The 20,088-nt window shown below is 41.2% G+C and overlaps 1 protein-coding gene across 7 annotated transcripts in view; it reads right to left on the reverse strand.

Moving 5' to 3' along the window:
• Positions 1-5,103: 5,103 nt before the first annotated feature.
• Positions 5,104-20,088, reverse strand: part of erg (ETS transcription factor ERG) — a 256,741-nt gene continuing 241,756 nt past the window's right edge. For all 7 annotated transcript variants that reach the window (XM_048603141.1, XM_048603139.1, XM_048603140.1 and 4 more), the window contains 5 exons: positions 19,465-19,536; positions 16,924-16,986; positions 8,907-8,966; positions 7,624-7,671; positions 5,104-7,141 (listed from right to left, as the gene is read on the reverse strand). In XM_048603141.1, coding sequence (XP_048459098.1) covers positions 6,621-7,141; positions 7,624-7,671; positions 8,907-8,966; positions 16,924-16,986; positions 19,465-19,536 — 764 coding nt within the window. In that variant the 3' untranslated portion in view covers positions 5,104-6,620. The remainder of the gene's footprint in view (positions 7,142-7,623; positions 7,672-8,906; positions 8,967-16,923; positions 16,987-19,464; positions 19,537-20,088) is intronic.

The following is a 20,088-nucleotide window of genomic DNA, read 5'->3' on the forward strand; positions in this document are numbered from 1 at the left end:
TGCTAGCCATCACCATCCGAGGAAAAAGGCTCCCACTGTCCACCCTATCTAATCCTCTGATCATCTTGTATGTCTCTGTCATTTTAACAGTTAAGAGAATCACAAAGCCTCCCTATAGAAAATTCTTCCCCCTTGACCAATTAAGTCAGAAGTCACACAACACCAGTCATCTCTATAACGTTATTTATGTTATCATTTCAATTTTCTGATTGGTCAATGATGTGAGGTGCTGGTGTTGGACTGGGGTGGACAAGGTCAGAAGTTACATGACATCAGGTTACAGTCCGAGATAGTAGGAACTGCAGATGCTGGTGAATCCGAGACAACAAGGTGCAGGGCTGGATGAACACAGCAGGCCAAGCAGCATCATAGGAGCAGAGAGGTCTGCCCCTATGATGCTGCTTGGCCTGCTGTGTTCATCCAGCCCTGCACCTTGTTGTCTCAGGTTACAGTCCAACAGGTTTATTTGAAATCACAAGCTTTCAGAACACTGCTCCTTCATCAGGTGAAACACCAGCACCTCACATCATTGACCAATCAGAAAACTGAAATGATAACATAAATAACATTATGGAGATGAGTGAATCCTGAAAACTCATAGACCCCTCTTTCAGCAACAATAATGTGCCATTGATATTGTGAAGTTCCTTTTTCCTCATATGTAATTCAATTTTAAAAATTTATTCATTGGCTGTGGGCATCGCTGTAGTCCAGCATTTAATGCCCATTCTCCATTGGAGAAAGTGGCGGTGAGCTGTCCTCTTGTGGGGTAGGAATACCAACAGTACTGTTAGGTAGAGATTTTCAGGATTTTGACTCAGTGACAGTGAAGGAACAATGAAATATTTCCAAATCACGATGTTGAGTAGTTAAGAGGGGAACTTGTAGCTGGTGATGTCCTCAGGTAGCTGCTGCCCTTGACCTTCCAGGTATGAGATCATAGATTTGGAAGCTGCTGTTGAAGAAGCTTTGGTGAGATACTGAAGTGCATCTCATAGACAGAACGCAAATGCTCCTCTGAACGTCACAGGTGAAAGGAGGGAATAATGCACGTGATATTTGGGGTCCAAATCAAGCAGGCTGCGAGGTCCTGGATGGTGTCTACTTGAATCTTGTTGGAGCTGCACTCATTCGGGTAAGTAGGGAATATTCCATCACACTTCTGACTTTGCCTTGTAGATAGTACACAGGCTTTGAGGAGACAGGAAGGGAGTTATTTGCTGCAAGATTCCTAGTCTATGACCTTTACTCATAGCTATTGTATTTAAAAGGTTTGTGCAATTCAGTTTTTGATCATTGGTATACCCCAGGATGTTGATATTGAAGGAATTATATGCTGGTATTACCACTGAATGTCAAAAAGTGATGGTTTGTTTCTCTCTGAATGGAGATGGTCATTGCCTGGCACTTGTGTGATGCAAATGTTACTTGCCACACATCCTGGATATTATCCAGGTCTTGCTGGGTGTGAACATGGACTGCTTCAGTATCTGAGAAGTCATGAATGGTTATGAACATTGTGCAATTGTCAGCGAATATCCCCAGTTTGTCAGGGCACTGACGAAACAGCTGATAATGGTTGGGCCAAAGAAACTAGCCTGAGGAGGTCCTGCAGAAATGTTCTGGGGCTGACGTGACTGATCTCCAACAACCACAACCACCTTCTTTTGACGATGTTGGACTCCAACCAGTGGAGAGCTTTTCCCATTGACACCAATTTTGCCAGGGCTTCTTGAATGCCATACTCAGTCAAATGCCACCTTGAGGCCAAGACCAGTCATTCTCACCTCACCTCTGCAGTCTAGCTCTATTATCTATGTTCAGATGAAGTCTGTAAACAGGTCAGGCCAAGTGGTGCTGGTAGAACACAAATACACATCAGTGAGTAATTCCTTTGCTACTGCTGCTTACAAAACTGTTGACAACCCTTTCAATCACTTTGCTGGTGATTAAGAGGAGACTGACAGAATGGTCTATGACCGATTGGATCTGTTCTGCTTTTTGTTGACAGGCACACCTGGGCAATTTTACACATTAATGTCGCACAAAGAACTGCAGATGCTGGAAATCTGAAACAAAATCTGAAATTGCTGGAGAGATTCACTGACCCTTAACTGGACTCAAACTGTTAACTCTGCTTTCTGTCCACAGATACTACCATACCTGCTGAGTTTGTCCAGCAATTTTTGTTTTTGTTTCAATTGTACACTTTGTTGTGTAGAAACCAGTGTAATAACTGTACTGGAACAACTGGGCTATTAGCACAGCTAGTTCCAGAGCACAAGCCTTAGTAATATTGCAAACTTATTGTTTTCAGGGCCCATAGTCTTTGCAGTCTCCAGTGACTTCAGCCCATTTCATGATATCTTTTAGAGTGAATTGAATTGTTCAAAGACTGGTATGCGTGATTCTGGAGATCTCTAATGAAGACTGAGATGGCTGATTTGCAGACAAAGGGGTTATACTCAGTTCTATCTCTACGCCAGCATCCCTGACTCTCTAACCACTTTTATGTTGCCAGACCATCTTTCAGACATCAGGAAGTAGATAAGCTATAACTTCCTCTAACTGAAAAATGCAAATGCCAAAATCATCTCTTTTGGCAGCTAGTAAAACCCCTGTTTCTAGTTTACCTCCAAGTCTATCAATCCTTTTCAATCTGCTTAATTTTAATGGCATTTAGAAAACCTGTTTGACTCAGCTGGGCATCTAATGTTGTGTCCATCATTGTTACCCTGCACTTTCACCTTTAAATGATCACTTGTCATTGTGCTTCTTTTTCCTTGAAGGTTACTGAATATCATTGTGACAAAAAAAAACGAAGTACTCTTTTCTAGCTTTGAATTTCTGACTGTGCTATCAAATCCAATCACCTAGAGAGTGGTTAAAAATTGCAACTTATTACCAAATGAATGAATAGCACAACTACATTTAAGGGAAATGATATGAGGGAGTATATCAGGGAGAAAAGATCAGGAGGATATGTAGCTAGAGTAAGATGATGTACGCTGGGAATAGACTCGTACAGTGCATAAAACTGGCCTAGACCTGTTGACCTGAATGGCCTATAAATGCTATAAATGTTGGAGTTACCACAGCCTGTTCAACAACAAGAACAATATTTTAATCTCGACTGATGAAATTTGTTTCAGAAAACAAATTCCTAAATATTGCTTTTCCTGAGAAGTAAAATGTAACAAGAGACAGATTGTGATAATGCATGTTTCAATGTGCTGTGAAACCATTTATTTAAAGTCAGGAGCATGCAACTTTGAAACGTACATTTTTACCATTGTCTACAAAACAAGTTTTGTAGCCAATATTTAAAAGTATTTTTTTGACTCAATGCTATTCATATGTAGCAACAAAAAGCTGCATTATCTCTCTCATTCATATAAATGTAAAATAAAATGTTATGAAGATTTAAAAAAACTCTGATACATCTCTTATTCTTGCTTAGACTTCTTTGAGAAATATTGCAGCTTGGGTGGGGAGCTCCTGAACAATTTGAATTCAGGTTACTTTCAGAAAGATTTGAGAAGTGTATAGAAAGGAAAAATGGCAGCTCTGAACATATCACTCCCTGACTAATTATAGCAGTCTAAGACATGCTGTACTTGCAAATACTGGACTAAAAGAAATAAGGATGAATTTTGAGTATGAATGTCACCATTACAAAGTGTATATGTTTTACACTGACAATATGGCTGCAGTATAAGTGCAAGCAAAACCCAAATCAGGCCATAGTTTGAGTCCAGGTTAAGATTCCTTGACAGAATCTCATTAGCAAGATTCTGTGCTCTATGACCTGTTCCCCAGGATGCACACCAAGACAAACATCAACTGCACCCGAGGGCCATCAACTCCATGAAAGATGCTCTTTGGTCTGCCTGAAACTCGTTGGTTTTCCAGAGCAAGGAATCGATCTCAACCAAGTGTTGCAGACTGGCACATTTCAAGGTCCAAGACGATGTGCTGAGGGATGGATTAGAGTTTCGGGCAGCTGCTGCCAAGGTGCAGTGGGGAAAGACCACTGTCTGAGGTCTTTCTGCCGAAGTTAAATGGGGTCAGTTATTGGACCCTTCCGGTGCCTCAAATGCATGTAAATTTAATCTTGTACAAGTAAGGGATGACTTTGGTTTGTTTGTTGGATGGAGTCAAACTCCATTCTTTGCTTGTTTCTTCACATGCTACTGTACAGAACCAAACTGCATTAGTGACTATGTGTATATATGAAGATAATTTTAATGAATAAAGTATATTTTTGAAATAAAAGAAGTTCCATGATGGAATCTCATTAAACTTCAGTCTAAAATCAAGATAGCCCTTCACTCTAAATTCACATGGCAATGCAGCAAAGACCCAAATGCCAAGCATGGGCTGTAACTTGAGGGACAAAATGTAATCATTTTAGAGCTTTTCTATTTTGTACACATTTGGATTAGAATTAAGCTGTGAAGACTTGACTGTTGAAAGCTTCATAACTCAGTCTCTTCTGTTGTGCCCTCTGTTGTCGCATGGGTCAAAATCTTGGAACACTCTCTTCCTAACAGTACTTGTGAGTGTACTTAAACCGTATGGACTGCTGTGGTTCAGGAGTAGGCTCAGCACCATCTCCTCAAGGGAAATCAGGAAAGGGCAATAATTGCAAGTGATGCTGTGCCAGCCGCACTCATATCCTGTGAATGAAATAAAATCTTCATTTCTCTTCCTAATTACTTTTTAAAGGCTGCGTGATTTTAGCCAGTGTTTGACAAAGTGAATGTTGGAATCCCATTAAAGGTTGTGGGGGCAGGGGGGGATTATGTCATGTAAATGGTTATCTTGGCACATTTTGTAGCAATAAAATTAATTTTATTGAAAAAAAAACTACTGAATTCTTTTTATTCAGAAAGTCCATTATGCCTTTCTAACTGGTTTCTAATAATATGCCATCTTATAAGGTAAGAGTTTCCATCTATTCAATATTCAGGCATGTAAACAGTTACCTACATACACGTGTGGCTGCCATCATTTTAATTGGCCTTAACCAACCCTCTCACCTTCTGTGTCAGAAAATGCTACGATAAACTTGAGGTATAATTAACAATGGGAAAAACAAACTCTGAATGAAAGCCAGGCTTATTTTAATACATATATAATTTGCATCCTATGTGCTAAGAGTTTCATATGTAAACATAAAGCATATTTCGTTAAAAAGAGTTATAAATCAAGGCCATAATGTTTCATTGCATATCTTTTTTTTCTCTTTTTCACCTTTTTTCTGTTTTTGTTTTTTTTTGTTTTGGGTCCATGGTTGGCCGAGGTCAACTCGTAGTGTCAGAAACAAAGGAATATATAAATGCATAAGTTACATAATAAGTTCACAATATAAAATGCAAAATAACCTTGATTTGAATACTTATTTCTTACAAACGCACAGCGTTCGCGACTCTTCACATCTGGCGACCGCCTCGGTTTAAAAAAATGCATTTGAGATCTCCTCAGGTTTGATAGTGGGCTAGTCCTGGCCCAAATGTGCAGGATAAAGAAAAATGGTAGTAACCTCCCAAGTTTCAGGTCCCAATCAGTTTTACATCAAGCACATTCACAAGATCCCCGTTTTTTTTTCAAAATGTAATAATTCCAGACAATCCCAGTTTTCCAATTCTTAAGAGATGTTTTTTTTCACTCGATGATGAAGTATTTTGGCTCCAGATTCCTGTTTTGTTTTCTTTCTTTCCTTCATATTAATGATTATGGAGACAGGTCTGTCATTTTTGACTCTTCTTCGGAGAATCCTTTTTTATATCCAATTGATATAGTCTTGTTTTTGCATGTCCATTTAAAAATCACACAGACACCAGCTTACTCCTTTACGCCTATCTCTTCAGTTCTCCTTTTTCCAATGCCATTGCCTAATTTCTATTCCAACACGTAGCCTTCTGCACATACTCAAATCCAAATGCTTGGCTCAAGCCATGCAAAGTAAGAAATCATTGTACCAAATCATACAGTCTTGTCCAACAGTCTCCCACAATTTTGTTTTTAATATATTTCGATGATAAATCCTGTTAACAAATAAATTCCAGAAGGTATAAATATTTCAGTTCAGAGAGCAAGAGTTTAACTGCTGAAGAAGATCCAAGATGTTACACTTCAAGTCTCTGATTTGCAGGTTCTACTATTACATAATTTCTGACATGCTTTGTTTCCTCTTGCCATGTGTTGATGGTTGTTTCCTAAATTCCACAATCTTATTTCATATGCAACACACATTGTCTTTCCAACAATTTGTGTTTTTGTTCCAGATTGTCAGCAGGGATCAGTCGATCCTTAGATCTTCTTCTTTCAGTTCATACACTCTCCATAAAGTACTCCTCTTTTAATAATTCACCTCCAGTCAGTTAGCCAGTTATAATGTCATCAACAGACAGGTGTCAAGCTTATTTCTAATATTTCAACACATATTTTTTACCTCTTCCAGTATTCGAGACTTATCACATCTTTGGTATTCCTGTATGGTTAGAGTCTATACTTTGTGTTTTTTTTTCCTCCAATTTAAATTCATAGTTATTAACCCAATGCTCCATTCCCAGAGCAGCAACCCAAGTCATAATTGAAAAAAAAGTGAGCATTGTTCAATAGTACGTTCCAAGGTGAGATGGCATGTGGGTGGATGGATGTCTGGCATTTGGATAGATACCTCCGGTTGGAGAATTCCAGTATGGACTCGGAGCTGCAAAGAAACTAGAGGATGTCACAGGTAGAGCAGGAGGGTGAGGAGCCACAAAATTCACCTTTTGCTGGTGTGCATGATAGGTACTCATATATGAGATATCTGTTGGGTACTTGTACATGGAAGACTCAGGGGGGTGGGGTTGCAGAGCTTGTGCAATTCCATGGAAGTCAAATTTGTAAGCGTAACGCTTGCCGTGGACTTTGGTCATGATGTTCTTGTCATAGTAGTAACGCAAGGCCCTGCTCAGCTTGTCATAGTTCATGTTGGGCTTGCTCTTCCTCTCTCCCCAACGTCTTGCCACTTCATCTGGGTCTGTCATTTTGAATTCTCCATTGGTTCCTTCCCAGGTAATGCAGTTAGCATTGGAGCTGTCAGACAGAAGTTCCAACAAGAATTGCCACAACTGAATCTGCCCACTTCCTGAAATGAAATAAATATATTTTGTTAAATTATTGATAAAGATTTCCAAAAAGACTTTTTTTTATTGAGATACGAAGGTGAGTACTAAGGCCTATGCTGCAGGTAACCATGTAAATTGCTGAGTCAAAATCTTGGAATTCTCTCCCTAAGCGCATTGTGGGTCAACCTACAGCATGTAGACTGTAACGGTTTAAGAATGCAGCTCACTACCATCTTCTCAAGGGCAACTAGGGATGGGCAATAAATGCTGGCCTACCAGTGATGCCCATGCCCCATGAACGAACATGAAATAAATCAATAAACTGCTGGATGGAAACTGAGTCAAGTAAGGAATTGCTCACTATGCAAGCCCTGGGAAGATCTTATGGTGGGACAATCAAGATTGAAGGTGAAGTGAGGAAGAGCAATAAAGAAGAACAATTAATCGAGAGCTACATCAATTTTTAGACTACTAGTTTTTATTACTGCTATATTCAACTTACCTGGGTTTGCAAGGCGGCTACTTGTAGGCCCAAGAATCTGATAAGGATCTGTGAAAATCAAAATAAATATTAACATACCAAGCCCTTTTTGAATGAGGGTAGCTTTTTCCATTTTATGAAGTCCGTAGAATTAAGACTTAAGAAACAAAATTATCTTAGCCTTCCTCGTGATTCAGTTATTTAATGTATCATGTGGTAGATGATCAGCCATACAAACCTGACAGGTTCAACACTTGGCAGGTCTGGCAGGATCTGTGGTGAGAATTCAGAGTTAATGTTTCGGGTCGAGTGACCCTTCTTCAGATGCTGCCAGTCCTGTTGAGCTTTTCCAGCAATTTCTGTTTCTGATTTACAGCATCTGCAGATCTTTCAGTTTCATAGAATCCCTACAGTGTGGAAGCAGGCCATTCAGCCCATTGAGTCCACACCGACCCCCTGAAGAGTATCCCACCCAGACCCACCCTAACCCTGTAACTCTGCACATCCCAAGATACTATGAGCAATTTAGCATGGCCAATCCACCTAACCTGCACATCTTTGGACTGTGGGAAGAAACCAGACACCTGGAGGAAACCCATACGCAGACATGGGGAGAATGTGCAAACTCCACACAGACAGTTGCCCAAGGCTGGAATCTATCCCGGGTCACTGATGCTGTGAGGCAGCAGTGTTAATCACTGAGCCACTGTTCAAGTTTGGTCTCTGACATTTAGTGAGTGAGATGATATCAGCTAGTGCAGCAGTCGGGACATGACAGATGATCTCCCAGTACCTTTTGCATGAGAGAGGATTGTGAACTTGTCTTTAGACCATTGTTTCCTTTTCAACCAATTGGACCATTTACAGCACGTTGCTGAGAGCCAGTGTCAACGCCTGCTTCAGCGAATCAACACAGGCATTTTGCACATTTGTCATATATGTTTGTGCTGTCAAACTCAAATGTTTTACACAATTTTCTTTCAGAAGCAGTTGTTTTCAGAGATTTTGCTATTATGAAATTTGGAACGGGAGATATGGGAAAATATTTGTTCCAGTCTACAACATGTCACTTTGAGATAGTGAGAAAGATTTTGATAGTGACAGATTGATACATTGCATTAAAATAGGAATTTAACACCAACAGTTTGCCCTGCAGAACAACTATCTGCTTGAAATGAACAAGGATTTACAGGTCTGTAAATTATAACTGTAAACTGTAACCATAGCTTGCTCACACAATATTGACTATACCAATACAGATAAACAGGCAACCACCATTGATTAGAGTTTAGAACTGCATGTACCTATCTGGTGACGAGATTGGTCTTCCACTTTGGTTACATTTGAGGAAGATGAAGGTGTTCCTAGGCAAGAAAGGAAGAAGAAAAAAAAATTCAAAAACAATTCATTTTATTTATAGTTGTTATGCATGGTTTTTGGTTTCTTTGGCAGTTGGAGCTGAAACCTTTATACAATGAAACAGGAGAGTTATGATACATTCTTTATTAGCACTGGATTTTAACCCTTTCTGTCTGAAGGGAATGGGCAATTAAATCAGTAGTAAAGGACCCATTAAAGCATAGACAGCATATAGCTACCCAGTACTGCATTTGGGAGGTTAGCTCAGTTGGCAAGATTGCTGTCTTAAAATGCAGGGTAATACTACTAACATGGGTTCAATTCCCACATCAACTATCACTACCATGATAGACTCTCTTTCTCAACCTTTCCTCTCCCCTGAGGAGGGGTAGCCTTCAGGTTAAACCACCACTAATCATCTGTATCAAATAAGAGAGTAGGACTGTTACAACTTTACCTTTAATTTTTAGAGAAGTGAGGACATGAGTATAAGTTGTGATTGGGGCCCTGGAATGCTACTGAATCCTAACAGCATTTTAATTGTAATTTGCATGATTCTTATGTAGAGAGGCTTATGTAGAGATGAGGCGTGAAGGCTCAGTTAGGGCGCTTGAGAGTTACAAGTTAGCCAGGAAGGACCTAAAGAGAGAGCTAAGAAGAGCCAGGAGGGGACATGAGAAGTCTTTAGCAGGTAGGATCAAGGCAAACCCTAAAGCTTTCTATAGGTATGTCAGGAATAAAAGAATGACTAGAGTAAGATTGGGGCCGGTCAAGGACAGTAGTGGGAAGTTGTGCGTGGAGTCCAAAGAGATAGGAGAGGTGCTAAATGAATATTTTTCGTCAGTATTCACACAGGAAAAAGACAATGTAGTCGAGGAGAATACTGAGATACAGTCTATTAGACTAGACGGGATTAAGGTTCATAAGGAGGAGGTGTTAGCAATTCTGGAAGGTGTGAAAATAGGTAAGTCCCCTGGGCCAGATGGGATTTATCCTAGGATTCTCTGGGAAGCTAGAGAGGAGATTGCAGAGCGTTTGGCTTTGATCTTTATGTCGTCATTGTCTTCAGGAATAGTGCCAGAAGACTGGAGACTAGCAAATGTTGTCCCCTTGTTCAAGAAGGGGAGTACAGACAACCCTAGTAATTATAGACCAGTGAGCCTTACTTCGGTTGTGGGTAAAGTGTTGGAAAGGATTATAAGAGATAGGATTTATAATCATCTAGAAAGGAATAATTTGATTAGGAATAGTCAACACAGTTTTGTGAAGGGTAGGTCGTGCCTCACAAACCTTATTGAGTTCTTTGAGAAGGTGACCAAACAGGTGGATGAGGGTAAAGCGGTTGATGTAGTGTATATGGATTTCAGTAAAGCATTTGATAAGGTTCCCCATGGTAGGCTATTGCAGAAAATACGGAGGCATGGGATTGAGGGTGATTTAGCGGTTTGGATCAGAAATTGGCTAGCTGTAAGAAGACAGAGGGTGGTGGTTGATGGGAAATGTTCATCCTGGAGTTCAGTTACTAGTGGTGTACCTCAAGGATCTGTTTTGGGGCCACTGCTGTTTGTCATTTTTATAAATGACCTGGATGAGGGCGTAGAAGGATGGGTTAGTAAATTTGCGGATGACACCAAAGTTGGTGGAGTTGTGGATAGTGCGGAAGGATGTTGCAGGTTACAGAGGGACATAGATAAGCTGCAGAACTGGGCTGAGAGGTGGCAAATGGAGTTTAATGTGGAAAAGTGTGAGGTGATTCACTTTGGAAGGAGTAACAGAAATACAGAGTACTGGGCTAATGGTAAGATTCTTGGTAGTGTGGATGCGCAGAAAGATCTCGGTGTCCATGTGCATAGATCACTGAAAGTTGCCACCCAGGTTGATAGCGTTGTTAAGAAGGCGTACAGTATGTTAGGTTTTATTGGTAGAGGGATTGAGTTTCGGAGCCATGAGGTCATGTTGCAGCTGTACAAAACTCTGGTGCGGCTGCACTTGGAGTATTGCGTACAGTTCTGGTCACCGCATTATAGGAAGGATGTGGAAGCATTGGAAAGGGTGCAGAGGAGATTTATCAGGATGTTGCCTGGTATGGAGGGAAGGTCTTATGAGGAAAGGCTGAGGGTCTTGAGGCTGTTTTCGTCAGAGAGAAGAAGTTTAAGAGGTGACTTGATAGAGACATACAAGATGATTAGAGGATTAGATAGGGTGGACAGTGGGAGCCTTTTTCCTCGGATGGTGATGGCTAGCACAAGGGGACATAGCTTTAAATTGAGGGGTGATAGATATAGGACAGATGTCAGAGGTAGGTTCTTTACTCAGAGAGTAGTAAGGGCGTGGAATGCCCTGCCTGCAAAAGTAGTAGACTCCCCAACTTTAAGGGCATTTAAATGGTCATTGGATAAACATATGGATGATAATGGAATAGTTTAGGTTAGATGGGCTTCAGATTGGTTTCACAGGTCGGCGCAACATTGAGGGCCGAAGGGCTTGTACTGCGCTGTAATGTTCTATGTTCTATGTTCTATGTTCTGTGTTCTCTCTCAGTGCTGTACCTGCACAGTGGCTCAGTTGTTAGCACTGCTGCCTCACAGTACCAGGGACCTGGGTTTGATTCCACCTTTGAGTGACTGCCTGTGTGCAGTTTGCATGGTTTCCCCATGTCTGTGTGGGCTTCCTCCCACAGTCCAAAGATGCGCAGGTTAGGTGGATTGGCCATTGTGTCCAGGGATGTGTAGGCCAAATGGGCTAGCCATGGTAAATGTGGGGAAGCAATTAGGGGCTGGATCTGGGTGGGATGCTCTTTGGAGGGTCAGGTGTGGACTTGATGGGCTGAATGACTTCTTTCTACACTGTAGGGATCCTATGAGACCTGCTGGGTAAAACCTGGCAGTGAGGCAATTCTCAATCAGCTGGAGCAAAGTTATCCTTTTTGATTTTGTTTCAAAATTTCCTTGAAATGGATGAAATTTCAAGTATCTCCTAGCCCTGTCTTCCCTTCCCCCAACATCCAACTGTGATGTCCTCCAGACTCCCTTCTTAAGCATTTCCCTGAGAGCTGAGGCCACCTGGTATTCGAGCTGAGTGGACTTCAAGTCATAGTGTCGTAGAGATGTGTAGCGCGGAAACAGACCAGATGCCGACCAGATATTTAAATCAGTCTAGTCCCATTTGCCAGTACTTGGCCCAATTCCCTCTAAACCTTTCCTATTCATGTATCCATCCAGATGTCTTTAAAAATTTTGTTGTTGTACCAGCTTCCCCTACTTCCTCTGGCAGCTCATTCCATACATGCACCACTCTCTGTGTGAAAAAGTTGCCCCTTAAGTCCCTTTAAAACTTTCCCCTCTTACATTAAACCTATGTCCTCAAGTTTTGGACTCCTTACTCTGGGAAAAAGACCTTGGCTATTCACCCTATCCATGCCCCTCATGATTTTATTAACTTCTATAAGATTACCCCTCAGCCCCCAATGCTCCGGGGAAAGAAGCTCTAGTCTATTCAGCCTCTTGCTATAGCTCAAACTCTCCCTGGCAGCATCCTTATAAATCTTTTCTGCACCATTTTAAGTTTAACAACATCTTTCATATATCAGGGAGAGCAGAATTGAACACAGTATTCTAAAAGTGGCCTAACCAACGTCCTGTACAGCCATAACATGACCTCCCAACTCCTGTACTCATTGCACTGGCCAATAAAGACAAGCGTACCAAACGCCTTCTACACTACCCTGTCAGTCTGTGACTCCACTTTCAAGAAACTATGAACCTGCACCTTGACAGATACCTTGGATTGGGATAGACTGACACAACATGCAATCATTTTGGGCACAAATTAATGCCACACCAAATGAACCTTAACAAAACAGCAGACTGATGAAGTTGAGGATTTGAATATGCTCTTTGCCTATTTGTTGTAAAAGATGTCTAAGGCAGTATTTTAATCATTTGCAGACTCAACTGTACCTGATGCAGTTTAGACCAGTGGTGCAGATGACCATTACTGCTGATAAGGGTTGGAGGGAAATGAAGATAAGCTTTCGGGAAATCTCAGGTTTGGATCTTAGAAGCTGCTACATTGAGGGGAAAAAAATAAAAGAGGAGTGGAGAGTGCCACAGTTCTGAGATTCTGTGAGAAAATGCATTGAGTAGGGAACAGTGCAATGAAACTAAATTTTCATCAAGTTCCTCAGGGATTTCATGCAAACTTGTTTTTGATCACTTTAAGTAGTATATACAGCCAATTACCACAATATTCTGTTCACACTAGATGAGGCAATGGTTTTCGATGGACTAGGACTGATCTTCAAACTCTAGGATTTATGTAGGAGCATAGATCTGCTTAATTTGATGGAAATGCCCTGTTTGTTCAAAGTAAGGGTCCTACATGAAATAATCAAATTCCATAGTATTATAATGCCCCTTAGCCATAAATTGGTATCTCTGACCCACTGCATAACTGGTGGACCAGATGTCCCTAAAAATGAGGCACTAGCCTGGTTGCACATATGTTACTGACACCTGAAGAAGTAGCCAGCCTCTGAAAGCTTGTGTTTTCAAATAAACCTGTTGGACTATAACCTGCTATCATGTGATTTCTGACCATGTCCACCCTAGTCAAACACCGGCACCTCCACATCATGTTAAAAAGAAGGCGCAGCACACAATATACAGAGTTAGGTGATTTACTGACAATTAGATCAGATCAGATCTCCTCTGGCCTGACTCATCCATTTATTTAGCAGGCTAGGTGAATTGGCCATGCTAAATTGCCTGTCGTGTTCAGGGATGTGTAGATTAGGTGGGTTCTAGGAGTATGGATCAGGGTAGGATGTTCTGAGGGTTGGTGTGGACATGTTGGGCCGAAGGGCCTGTTTCCACACGGTAGGGGATTCGATTCTATTCTAACTGCTTTTGTCAAAACTTTACAATAAACAGTTATTTTCTGTTACTGAAGCAACCTGATGTGAACTGCTTTTGGCTCGGGTAGCAGTCAGTTTGGGAAAATTGTCATTTTAATCATAACAAAAAGTGCTGAAGAAACTCAGCAGATCTAACAGCATCTGTAGAAAGAGAGATGCAGAATTAACATTTCGAGTTCGGTGTGATTTTTCTTTGAAACAGAAAGCAGGAAATTATAGTTGTTATTCTCGTGACAAGGGGGAGGAGAAGCAAATGGAACAGATGGTGAGTGTGCCCTGAGCAAAAGACAAAGGCAATGACCATAATGGTAAAGGAGTAGTGGAGATACAAAGTAGGTGTGTGAATGTTAGCTGTGAAAAATAAATTGGTCCATACTACTAACAGCAAAGTCAGCAAGACACAAGCTAAGGTATGAATAAAAACTGAAAGAACTGCGGATGTGTAAATCAGAAACAAAAACAGAAATTACTGGAAAGGCTCAGCAGATCTGGCAGCATCCGTGGAGAGAAATCAGAGTTAACATTTTGAGTCATGTGACCCCTCCTCAAACAGGTTCTGAGGAAGGGCCACTCGACCCAAAATGTTAACTCTGATTTCTCTCCAAAGATGCTGCCAGACCTGCTGAGAGTTTCCATCAATTTCTGTTTTAGTTGGTGTTTGTGTACAAACAACATATGGCCAGGAAAGGGTGGGGGATATAAGAAAGATGGAGTATAGAGATCCTTTAGAGGTCTGAAGTTCCGGAGCTCAATATTGAGTCCTAGAGGCTGCAAAGTGCCTGAATGGAAACCTAGGAGTCATTCCTTCAGCTTACCTTAAGCTTCATTGGAACACTACAGCTGGCTCAGGACAAAGGGTAGCATGAAAGCAAGATGGTTTATTGTAATGGCAAGCAACAGGAAGGTTAGGGTCGTTACTACAGAAGTGTTCCACAAATTGCTTACCCAGCCTTCCTTTGGTTTCGCCAACATGAAGGAGGCTGCATTGTGAGCAGGGAATACAGTAGACTAGATTGAGAGAAGTACAAATAAAATGCTCCTTGCCCTGAAAGTTGTGTTTGGGGCTTGGATGTTGAGGAGGGAGATGAATGGGCATGTGTTACACCTTCTGTGACTCCACAGACAGGGGCATGAGGAAGTATTAGGAGTGATGGGGCAGTGGACCAGGATGTTATGTAGGGTACAGTCCCTGTGGAACACTGACAATTGAAAAGAGGTAAAGATATGTATCACTGCATTTCGGTACATGTGACAACAACAAATCAAACACAAAGTCAATATGTTTCATTTGTCCTTTGAATGTGAGGACTGGTGGGGTGTAATTCTATCATTGTTCTGGGAGGGAGAGGGAAGAGGTAAGGACAAGAGTGCAGGGAATGGACGAACATGGCTGAAGAACTTATCAATCACAGATTGGGGAGGGATCCTCAGTTGAAGAATAAAGAAGACATGTCAGAGACAGACCAGTAGAAGGTGGCATCATACGAACAGATGTGACAGAGATGGAGAAACTGGGAAATGGAATGTAATCTTGCAGGAAGCAGGATGTGAGGTAGTGCAGTCAAATTAATTGTGAGAGTTGGTGAGTTTATTTTGGCTATCGGTGGATGACCTATCCCTAGAAATGGAAACAGTGAAGTCAAGGAAGGGTCAGAGATGGACCAGGTGAAAATGAGAGAAGGATGCAAATTGGAAGTAAAACTGATGGATTTTTCCAATTCCAGACAAGAACAGAAAGCAGCACCAATGACATCAATGATGTATTAGAAAAAGAACTGTGGGTGGGTGCCCCAAGTAGAATTTTCCACATATCCCACAAAGATGGGTAACTAGGATCCTCATAGCGATACCTTTGACTTGGAGAAAGTGAGACAAGTTAAACAAAAGTTTGTTCAAAGTGAGAACAAGTTCAGCCAAGCGAAGCAGGGAGGTTGTGGATGGGAACTGTTCAAGCCTCTTTTCAAGGAAGAAGTGGAGCGCCTTCATGCCATCTTGATGTGGGGGGTGGGGCGGGTGCGGTGGCGGGGTTGGATGTGTAGAGGGATTGCACATCCTTGATGAAGAGGAGGCAGGTAGGGCAAGAAAACTGGGAATTCTTGAACTGATGTAAAGCATCAGAAGAATCACAAACGTAAATGGGAAGATATTGAACAAGGGGGAAATAAATAGAACTCAGATAGGAAAAAATAAGTTCAACGCAGCAGGGACAGGCTGAAATGATTTGTCCACCAGGGCTGTACTGTTTGTGAATTTTAGGATGGAGATAGAAGCAGATTGTGTGTGACTGGGGCTCTATGAGGTGGAAAGCTGTGAAGGAGAGATGTCACAGTCCTAGAAATAACCTGCTGGTTTAAAATCCTGGAACAACCTACCCAATTGAGAGATATAGCCAAAAAAATTAATGCCAACCTGTAATGAGTGAAATTAGGAAATATATCTTCACCCAAGGGGTGGTAAATATTTACATCTCTTTACAAGCAGCAATTGATATAAATGTTACAACTGAACAATTCTGAGTGAAATGCATTAAAGAATATGGGGCACACATCAGTATATGGAGCGAGGATGCAGATCTCATTGAATGGTAGAACAGTCTCAAGAGATGAAGTGGCCGGCTCCTACTTCTTTATTTGCATGTTCCTAACAGCACTGTGGGAGTTACCTTCACAACAAGAACCGCAACGTATCAAGAAGGCAGTTTACCACCAACTTCTGAAGAGCAATTAGTCATGAATGTTGTATGCTGGACTTCTCAGTGAATCAGTGAATAGAAGTAAAAATACTAGGAAGGGACAAGATTTGTACAGGAAGAGGGGTGTTTTTCTGATACTGTGGTTAAGGTCCTTGGTAAGGAAGATGTTATTCTCTGTGTATATCTTGATTTGAAATGCACTGGCAATGGGACAGAGTTCCATTTCCCTAGCATTAACCTTTGGCTCCTTATAAGCACAGACTTTCCAAAAAGTTTGACCCGCTACAACCCCATTCATTATCTATGAGAACAAAGGTCTCCTTTGATCAACTTTACAGTAACATAAACTTGTTACCCTTTGGCGGAACTCCAGGATGACTTGCCCACCCTGACCGTCTGGCTGCGTCGTAAGCCAAATCTAAAAATAGAAAGCAGAATAAATGAAATATTCATCAATTTGAGAAAACTGACAGACTCTACTGCAGACCACCAGACCACTGCTGAGCACTGCCTGGTGATAGTCCTAGACATCTGGTATTAAGAAAACACATCTGGGTTATTCTTTTATGGAACTAAAATGTGGGCGGCTGGTGTTGCAATCAGACTCCAATCCCACCCGAGAGACAAAAAAAAATTATTATACTTTAACTGTTTCCAGCTAAGGAATTTGTTGTAACATTTGTTTTTTTAACCCAATGCCACTCCATTTAGTAAATTCCTAGAAGTTTTTTTAACTCTTTTTTTTGCTTCTTCTGTTTTCTCCCCTTCCCCAGACTGTGGCCTCTCTCAGTCCTTCTTCCAAATGGCCATTCCAGAAATACACACCTAACAGTAAGAGTACACTATCCACCCACAGAGAGAGTGATAGATAACTTTATGGCATTTTCCCAGATGACCATTTCTGGTTCCTTGTGGATATTTGCCATCTTTGCCAGTATGTGGTGCTCGATAAGGGTTGTTTTTAGGCAGTTCACCGTCACTGATGTTCCTTTGTCTCTGCTTTGTTTTCAGTTTATCCAGTGATAAGTGGTAGAGGATACACTACCATTGAGTATTTACAGAAGAGGCACTGCTCCTAGATAACAAGAAGATTTATTGCATAATAGCAATAATTACAACTACATTTGGTCAGTTGCCATCGGGGTGGTATGATGGCTCAGTGGTTAGCACTGCTGCCTCACAGCACCAGGGGACCCAATTTCGATTCTGGCCTTGGATGACTGTCTGCGTGGAGTTTGCACATTCTCCCCATGTCTGTGGGTGTTTCCTCTGGGTGTTCCATTAACCTCCCACAGTCCAAAGATATGCAGGTTAGGTGATTGGCCATGTTAAATTGTCCAGGATGTGTAGGCTAGGTGGGTTAGCCATGGGAAATGCAGAGTTATAGGGATGGAGTGGGTCTGGGTGGGATGCTCTTTGGAGGCTTGGTGTAGACTTGATGGGTTGAATGGCCTGCTTCCATGCTGTAGGGATTTTACAACTGGCTTGAAATCCTCTTCAGAACCATAAATTTATACAACAAAGTCCAATCTTGCTTTACACATCAAAACTGAATATCCATTTAACTTCAAGGTTCGGTCGGTAACAATGAGGAATACCAGTTGATTTTCACCCCTTGCCCACTGCACTGTTGAATCTAGAATCACCGAAGCCAATTACAGGACCCTCACCAGCTGCCAGGATAAAATCAGAGAACTTAATATAAACCAAAGATCAAACAGAGATGCTCTGATCTATAATGACCCAGTAGTTTATTACAATATGTACTTTACTCAGTGGGGAAATGTTCAACCAATGTTAAAAGATGTTTCATTTTACTGCAAACAGGTGTTTTATAAAGGAAAAACTAAGGGTGAGTCCTTGAGAACATGTGAAATTTTAATTGAGGGACGGATCATTGGTCTTCCAAATAATTTGTTTTTTTTTGCTGGTATGAGGAGATGGAGAGACACTGGACATGTCACCTGACTAGTATTCCAGAGGCCCAGGCTAATGGTATGAGAGCATTGGTTCAAATCCCACCCTGTAGCTGATGGAATTTAAAATCTCAAAATTAATAAATTTAGAATTGAAAGCCAGACTTTGTGATGACTCTGCCATTAATTGTCAGGAAAAGTTCACCTGTTCATTAATGCCCTTTAGGGAAGGAAATCTATGTTTTAGCATAGTCTGGCTTACAAATGACCCCAGACTCACAACAAGGTAGTTATCTATTAACTGCTCCCTGAAATGGTCTTGCAAGTCAATACAATCAAACTGCTACAGATGCCACATGGACTGTCGTGGTTCAAAATGCAGCTCACCACGGCCTTCTAAAGGGCAGTTAAGGGTGGACAAAAATTATTGGCCTTTCCAGCAACTCCCACATCCCATGGAAGAAGACAAAAATATCAGCTTAACCTACAAGAAGCCTCATCTCTTTTCCTTTCAAAAATGCTTCCAATAGTCCTTTCAAGTAAATTACACCATAGTCACCGCCTAGTAACTGGTCAGACCCAAACTGACACAAGTTACAGGAATATTCCGTTGTTGCATTGTATGGAGAGCAAGATTCAAAAACTGGATGGTTTATTTCTTCATCCTATTCATTCAACTATAAAAGCTACATTTAAATTGTGCCTTTAATGTTTCACAGGATCAATATCAGACAAACATTGACAACAAACACCACGAAACTTGATGTAAATGGCAGGTTTTAAGGAGGAAAGAGTGGTAGAGAGGCAGAGAGGTTTTGGGAATTCTGAAGATTACCTGAGAGATGGAAAGTTTGATTGTCAAAGTTTAGGTAAGGGAAGCAAAATATCTAATTTACATTTGTTATCGAATCTTTCATTCAAATTCACATAAAGCAAATGTGTAGCTGGCTGTCAGTTATGTGTAAAGTATAGATTCCTACCTGGTCGAACTGTGAGTCTCTGAGATGGTTCAGGATAAACTGTTGCATTTGGAAAGATGAAAGTCGCACCTCCTGCAAAAAAAAGAGAGAAAATAGCTGCCATGAAATTGAGTGCCAGGAGAGAGCAAATGGATATAAATGCCTTACATTCCTGCTTCCTGAAAATCAATCATCCTCAGGCTTGATCCTTGATCATAGGTGATCATTTAAATCACCTTAAGATTGGCCTTAGAGCATTCCTTGAGGAATGGAAGACTTAGCAAGATTACAGGTTGCTACTTAGCAATCATTATAATGGAGTAGGTAGGGAAGATCATTGGGAGGGCCAGTGGTTCAGCATTGAAGAATTAATCTGAATGCCATTATGATTTCTACATAGATACCAATCAGTGGATATCTTCTTGAGCGTGTTTACCGTGTCACAGGGTAGAGCAACCAAAGCAATCCTTGGCTGCGGCGAGAACAGGACCAGGCTCAGCTGAAGATGACTCTCTCTGGGAAATAGTCCAGAGCTCGTTTTATGTGCTGGTGCCTGAAGAATGGTAACAACACAGAAGTTGCTGGAAAAGCTCAGCAGGTCTGGCAGCATCTGTGAAGAAAAAATCAGAGTTAACCTTTCGGGTC

The sequence above is a fragment of the Rhincodon typus genome, chromosome 11, assembly GCF_021869965.1.
Source record: "Rhincodon typus isolate 14 chromosome 11, sRhiTyp1.1, whole genome shotgun sequence".
NCBI lineage: Eukaryota > Metazoa > Chordata > Chondrichthyes > Orectolobiformes > Rhincodontidae > Rhincodon > Rhincodon typus.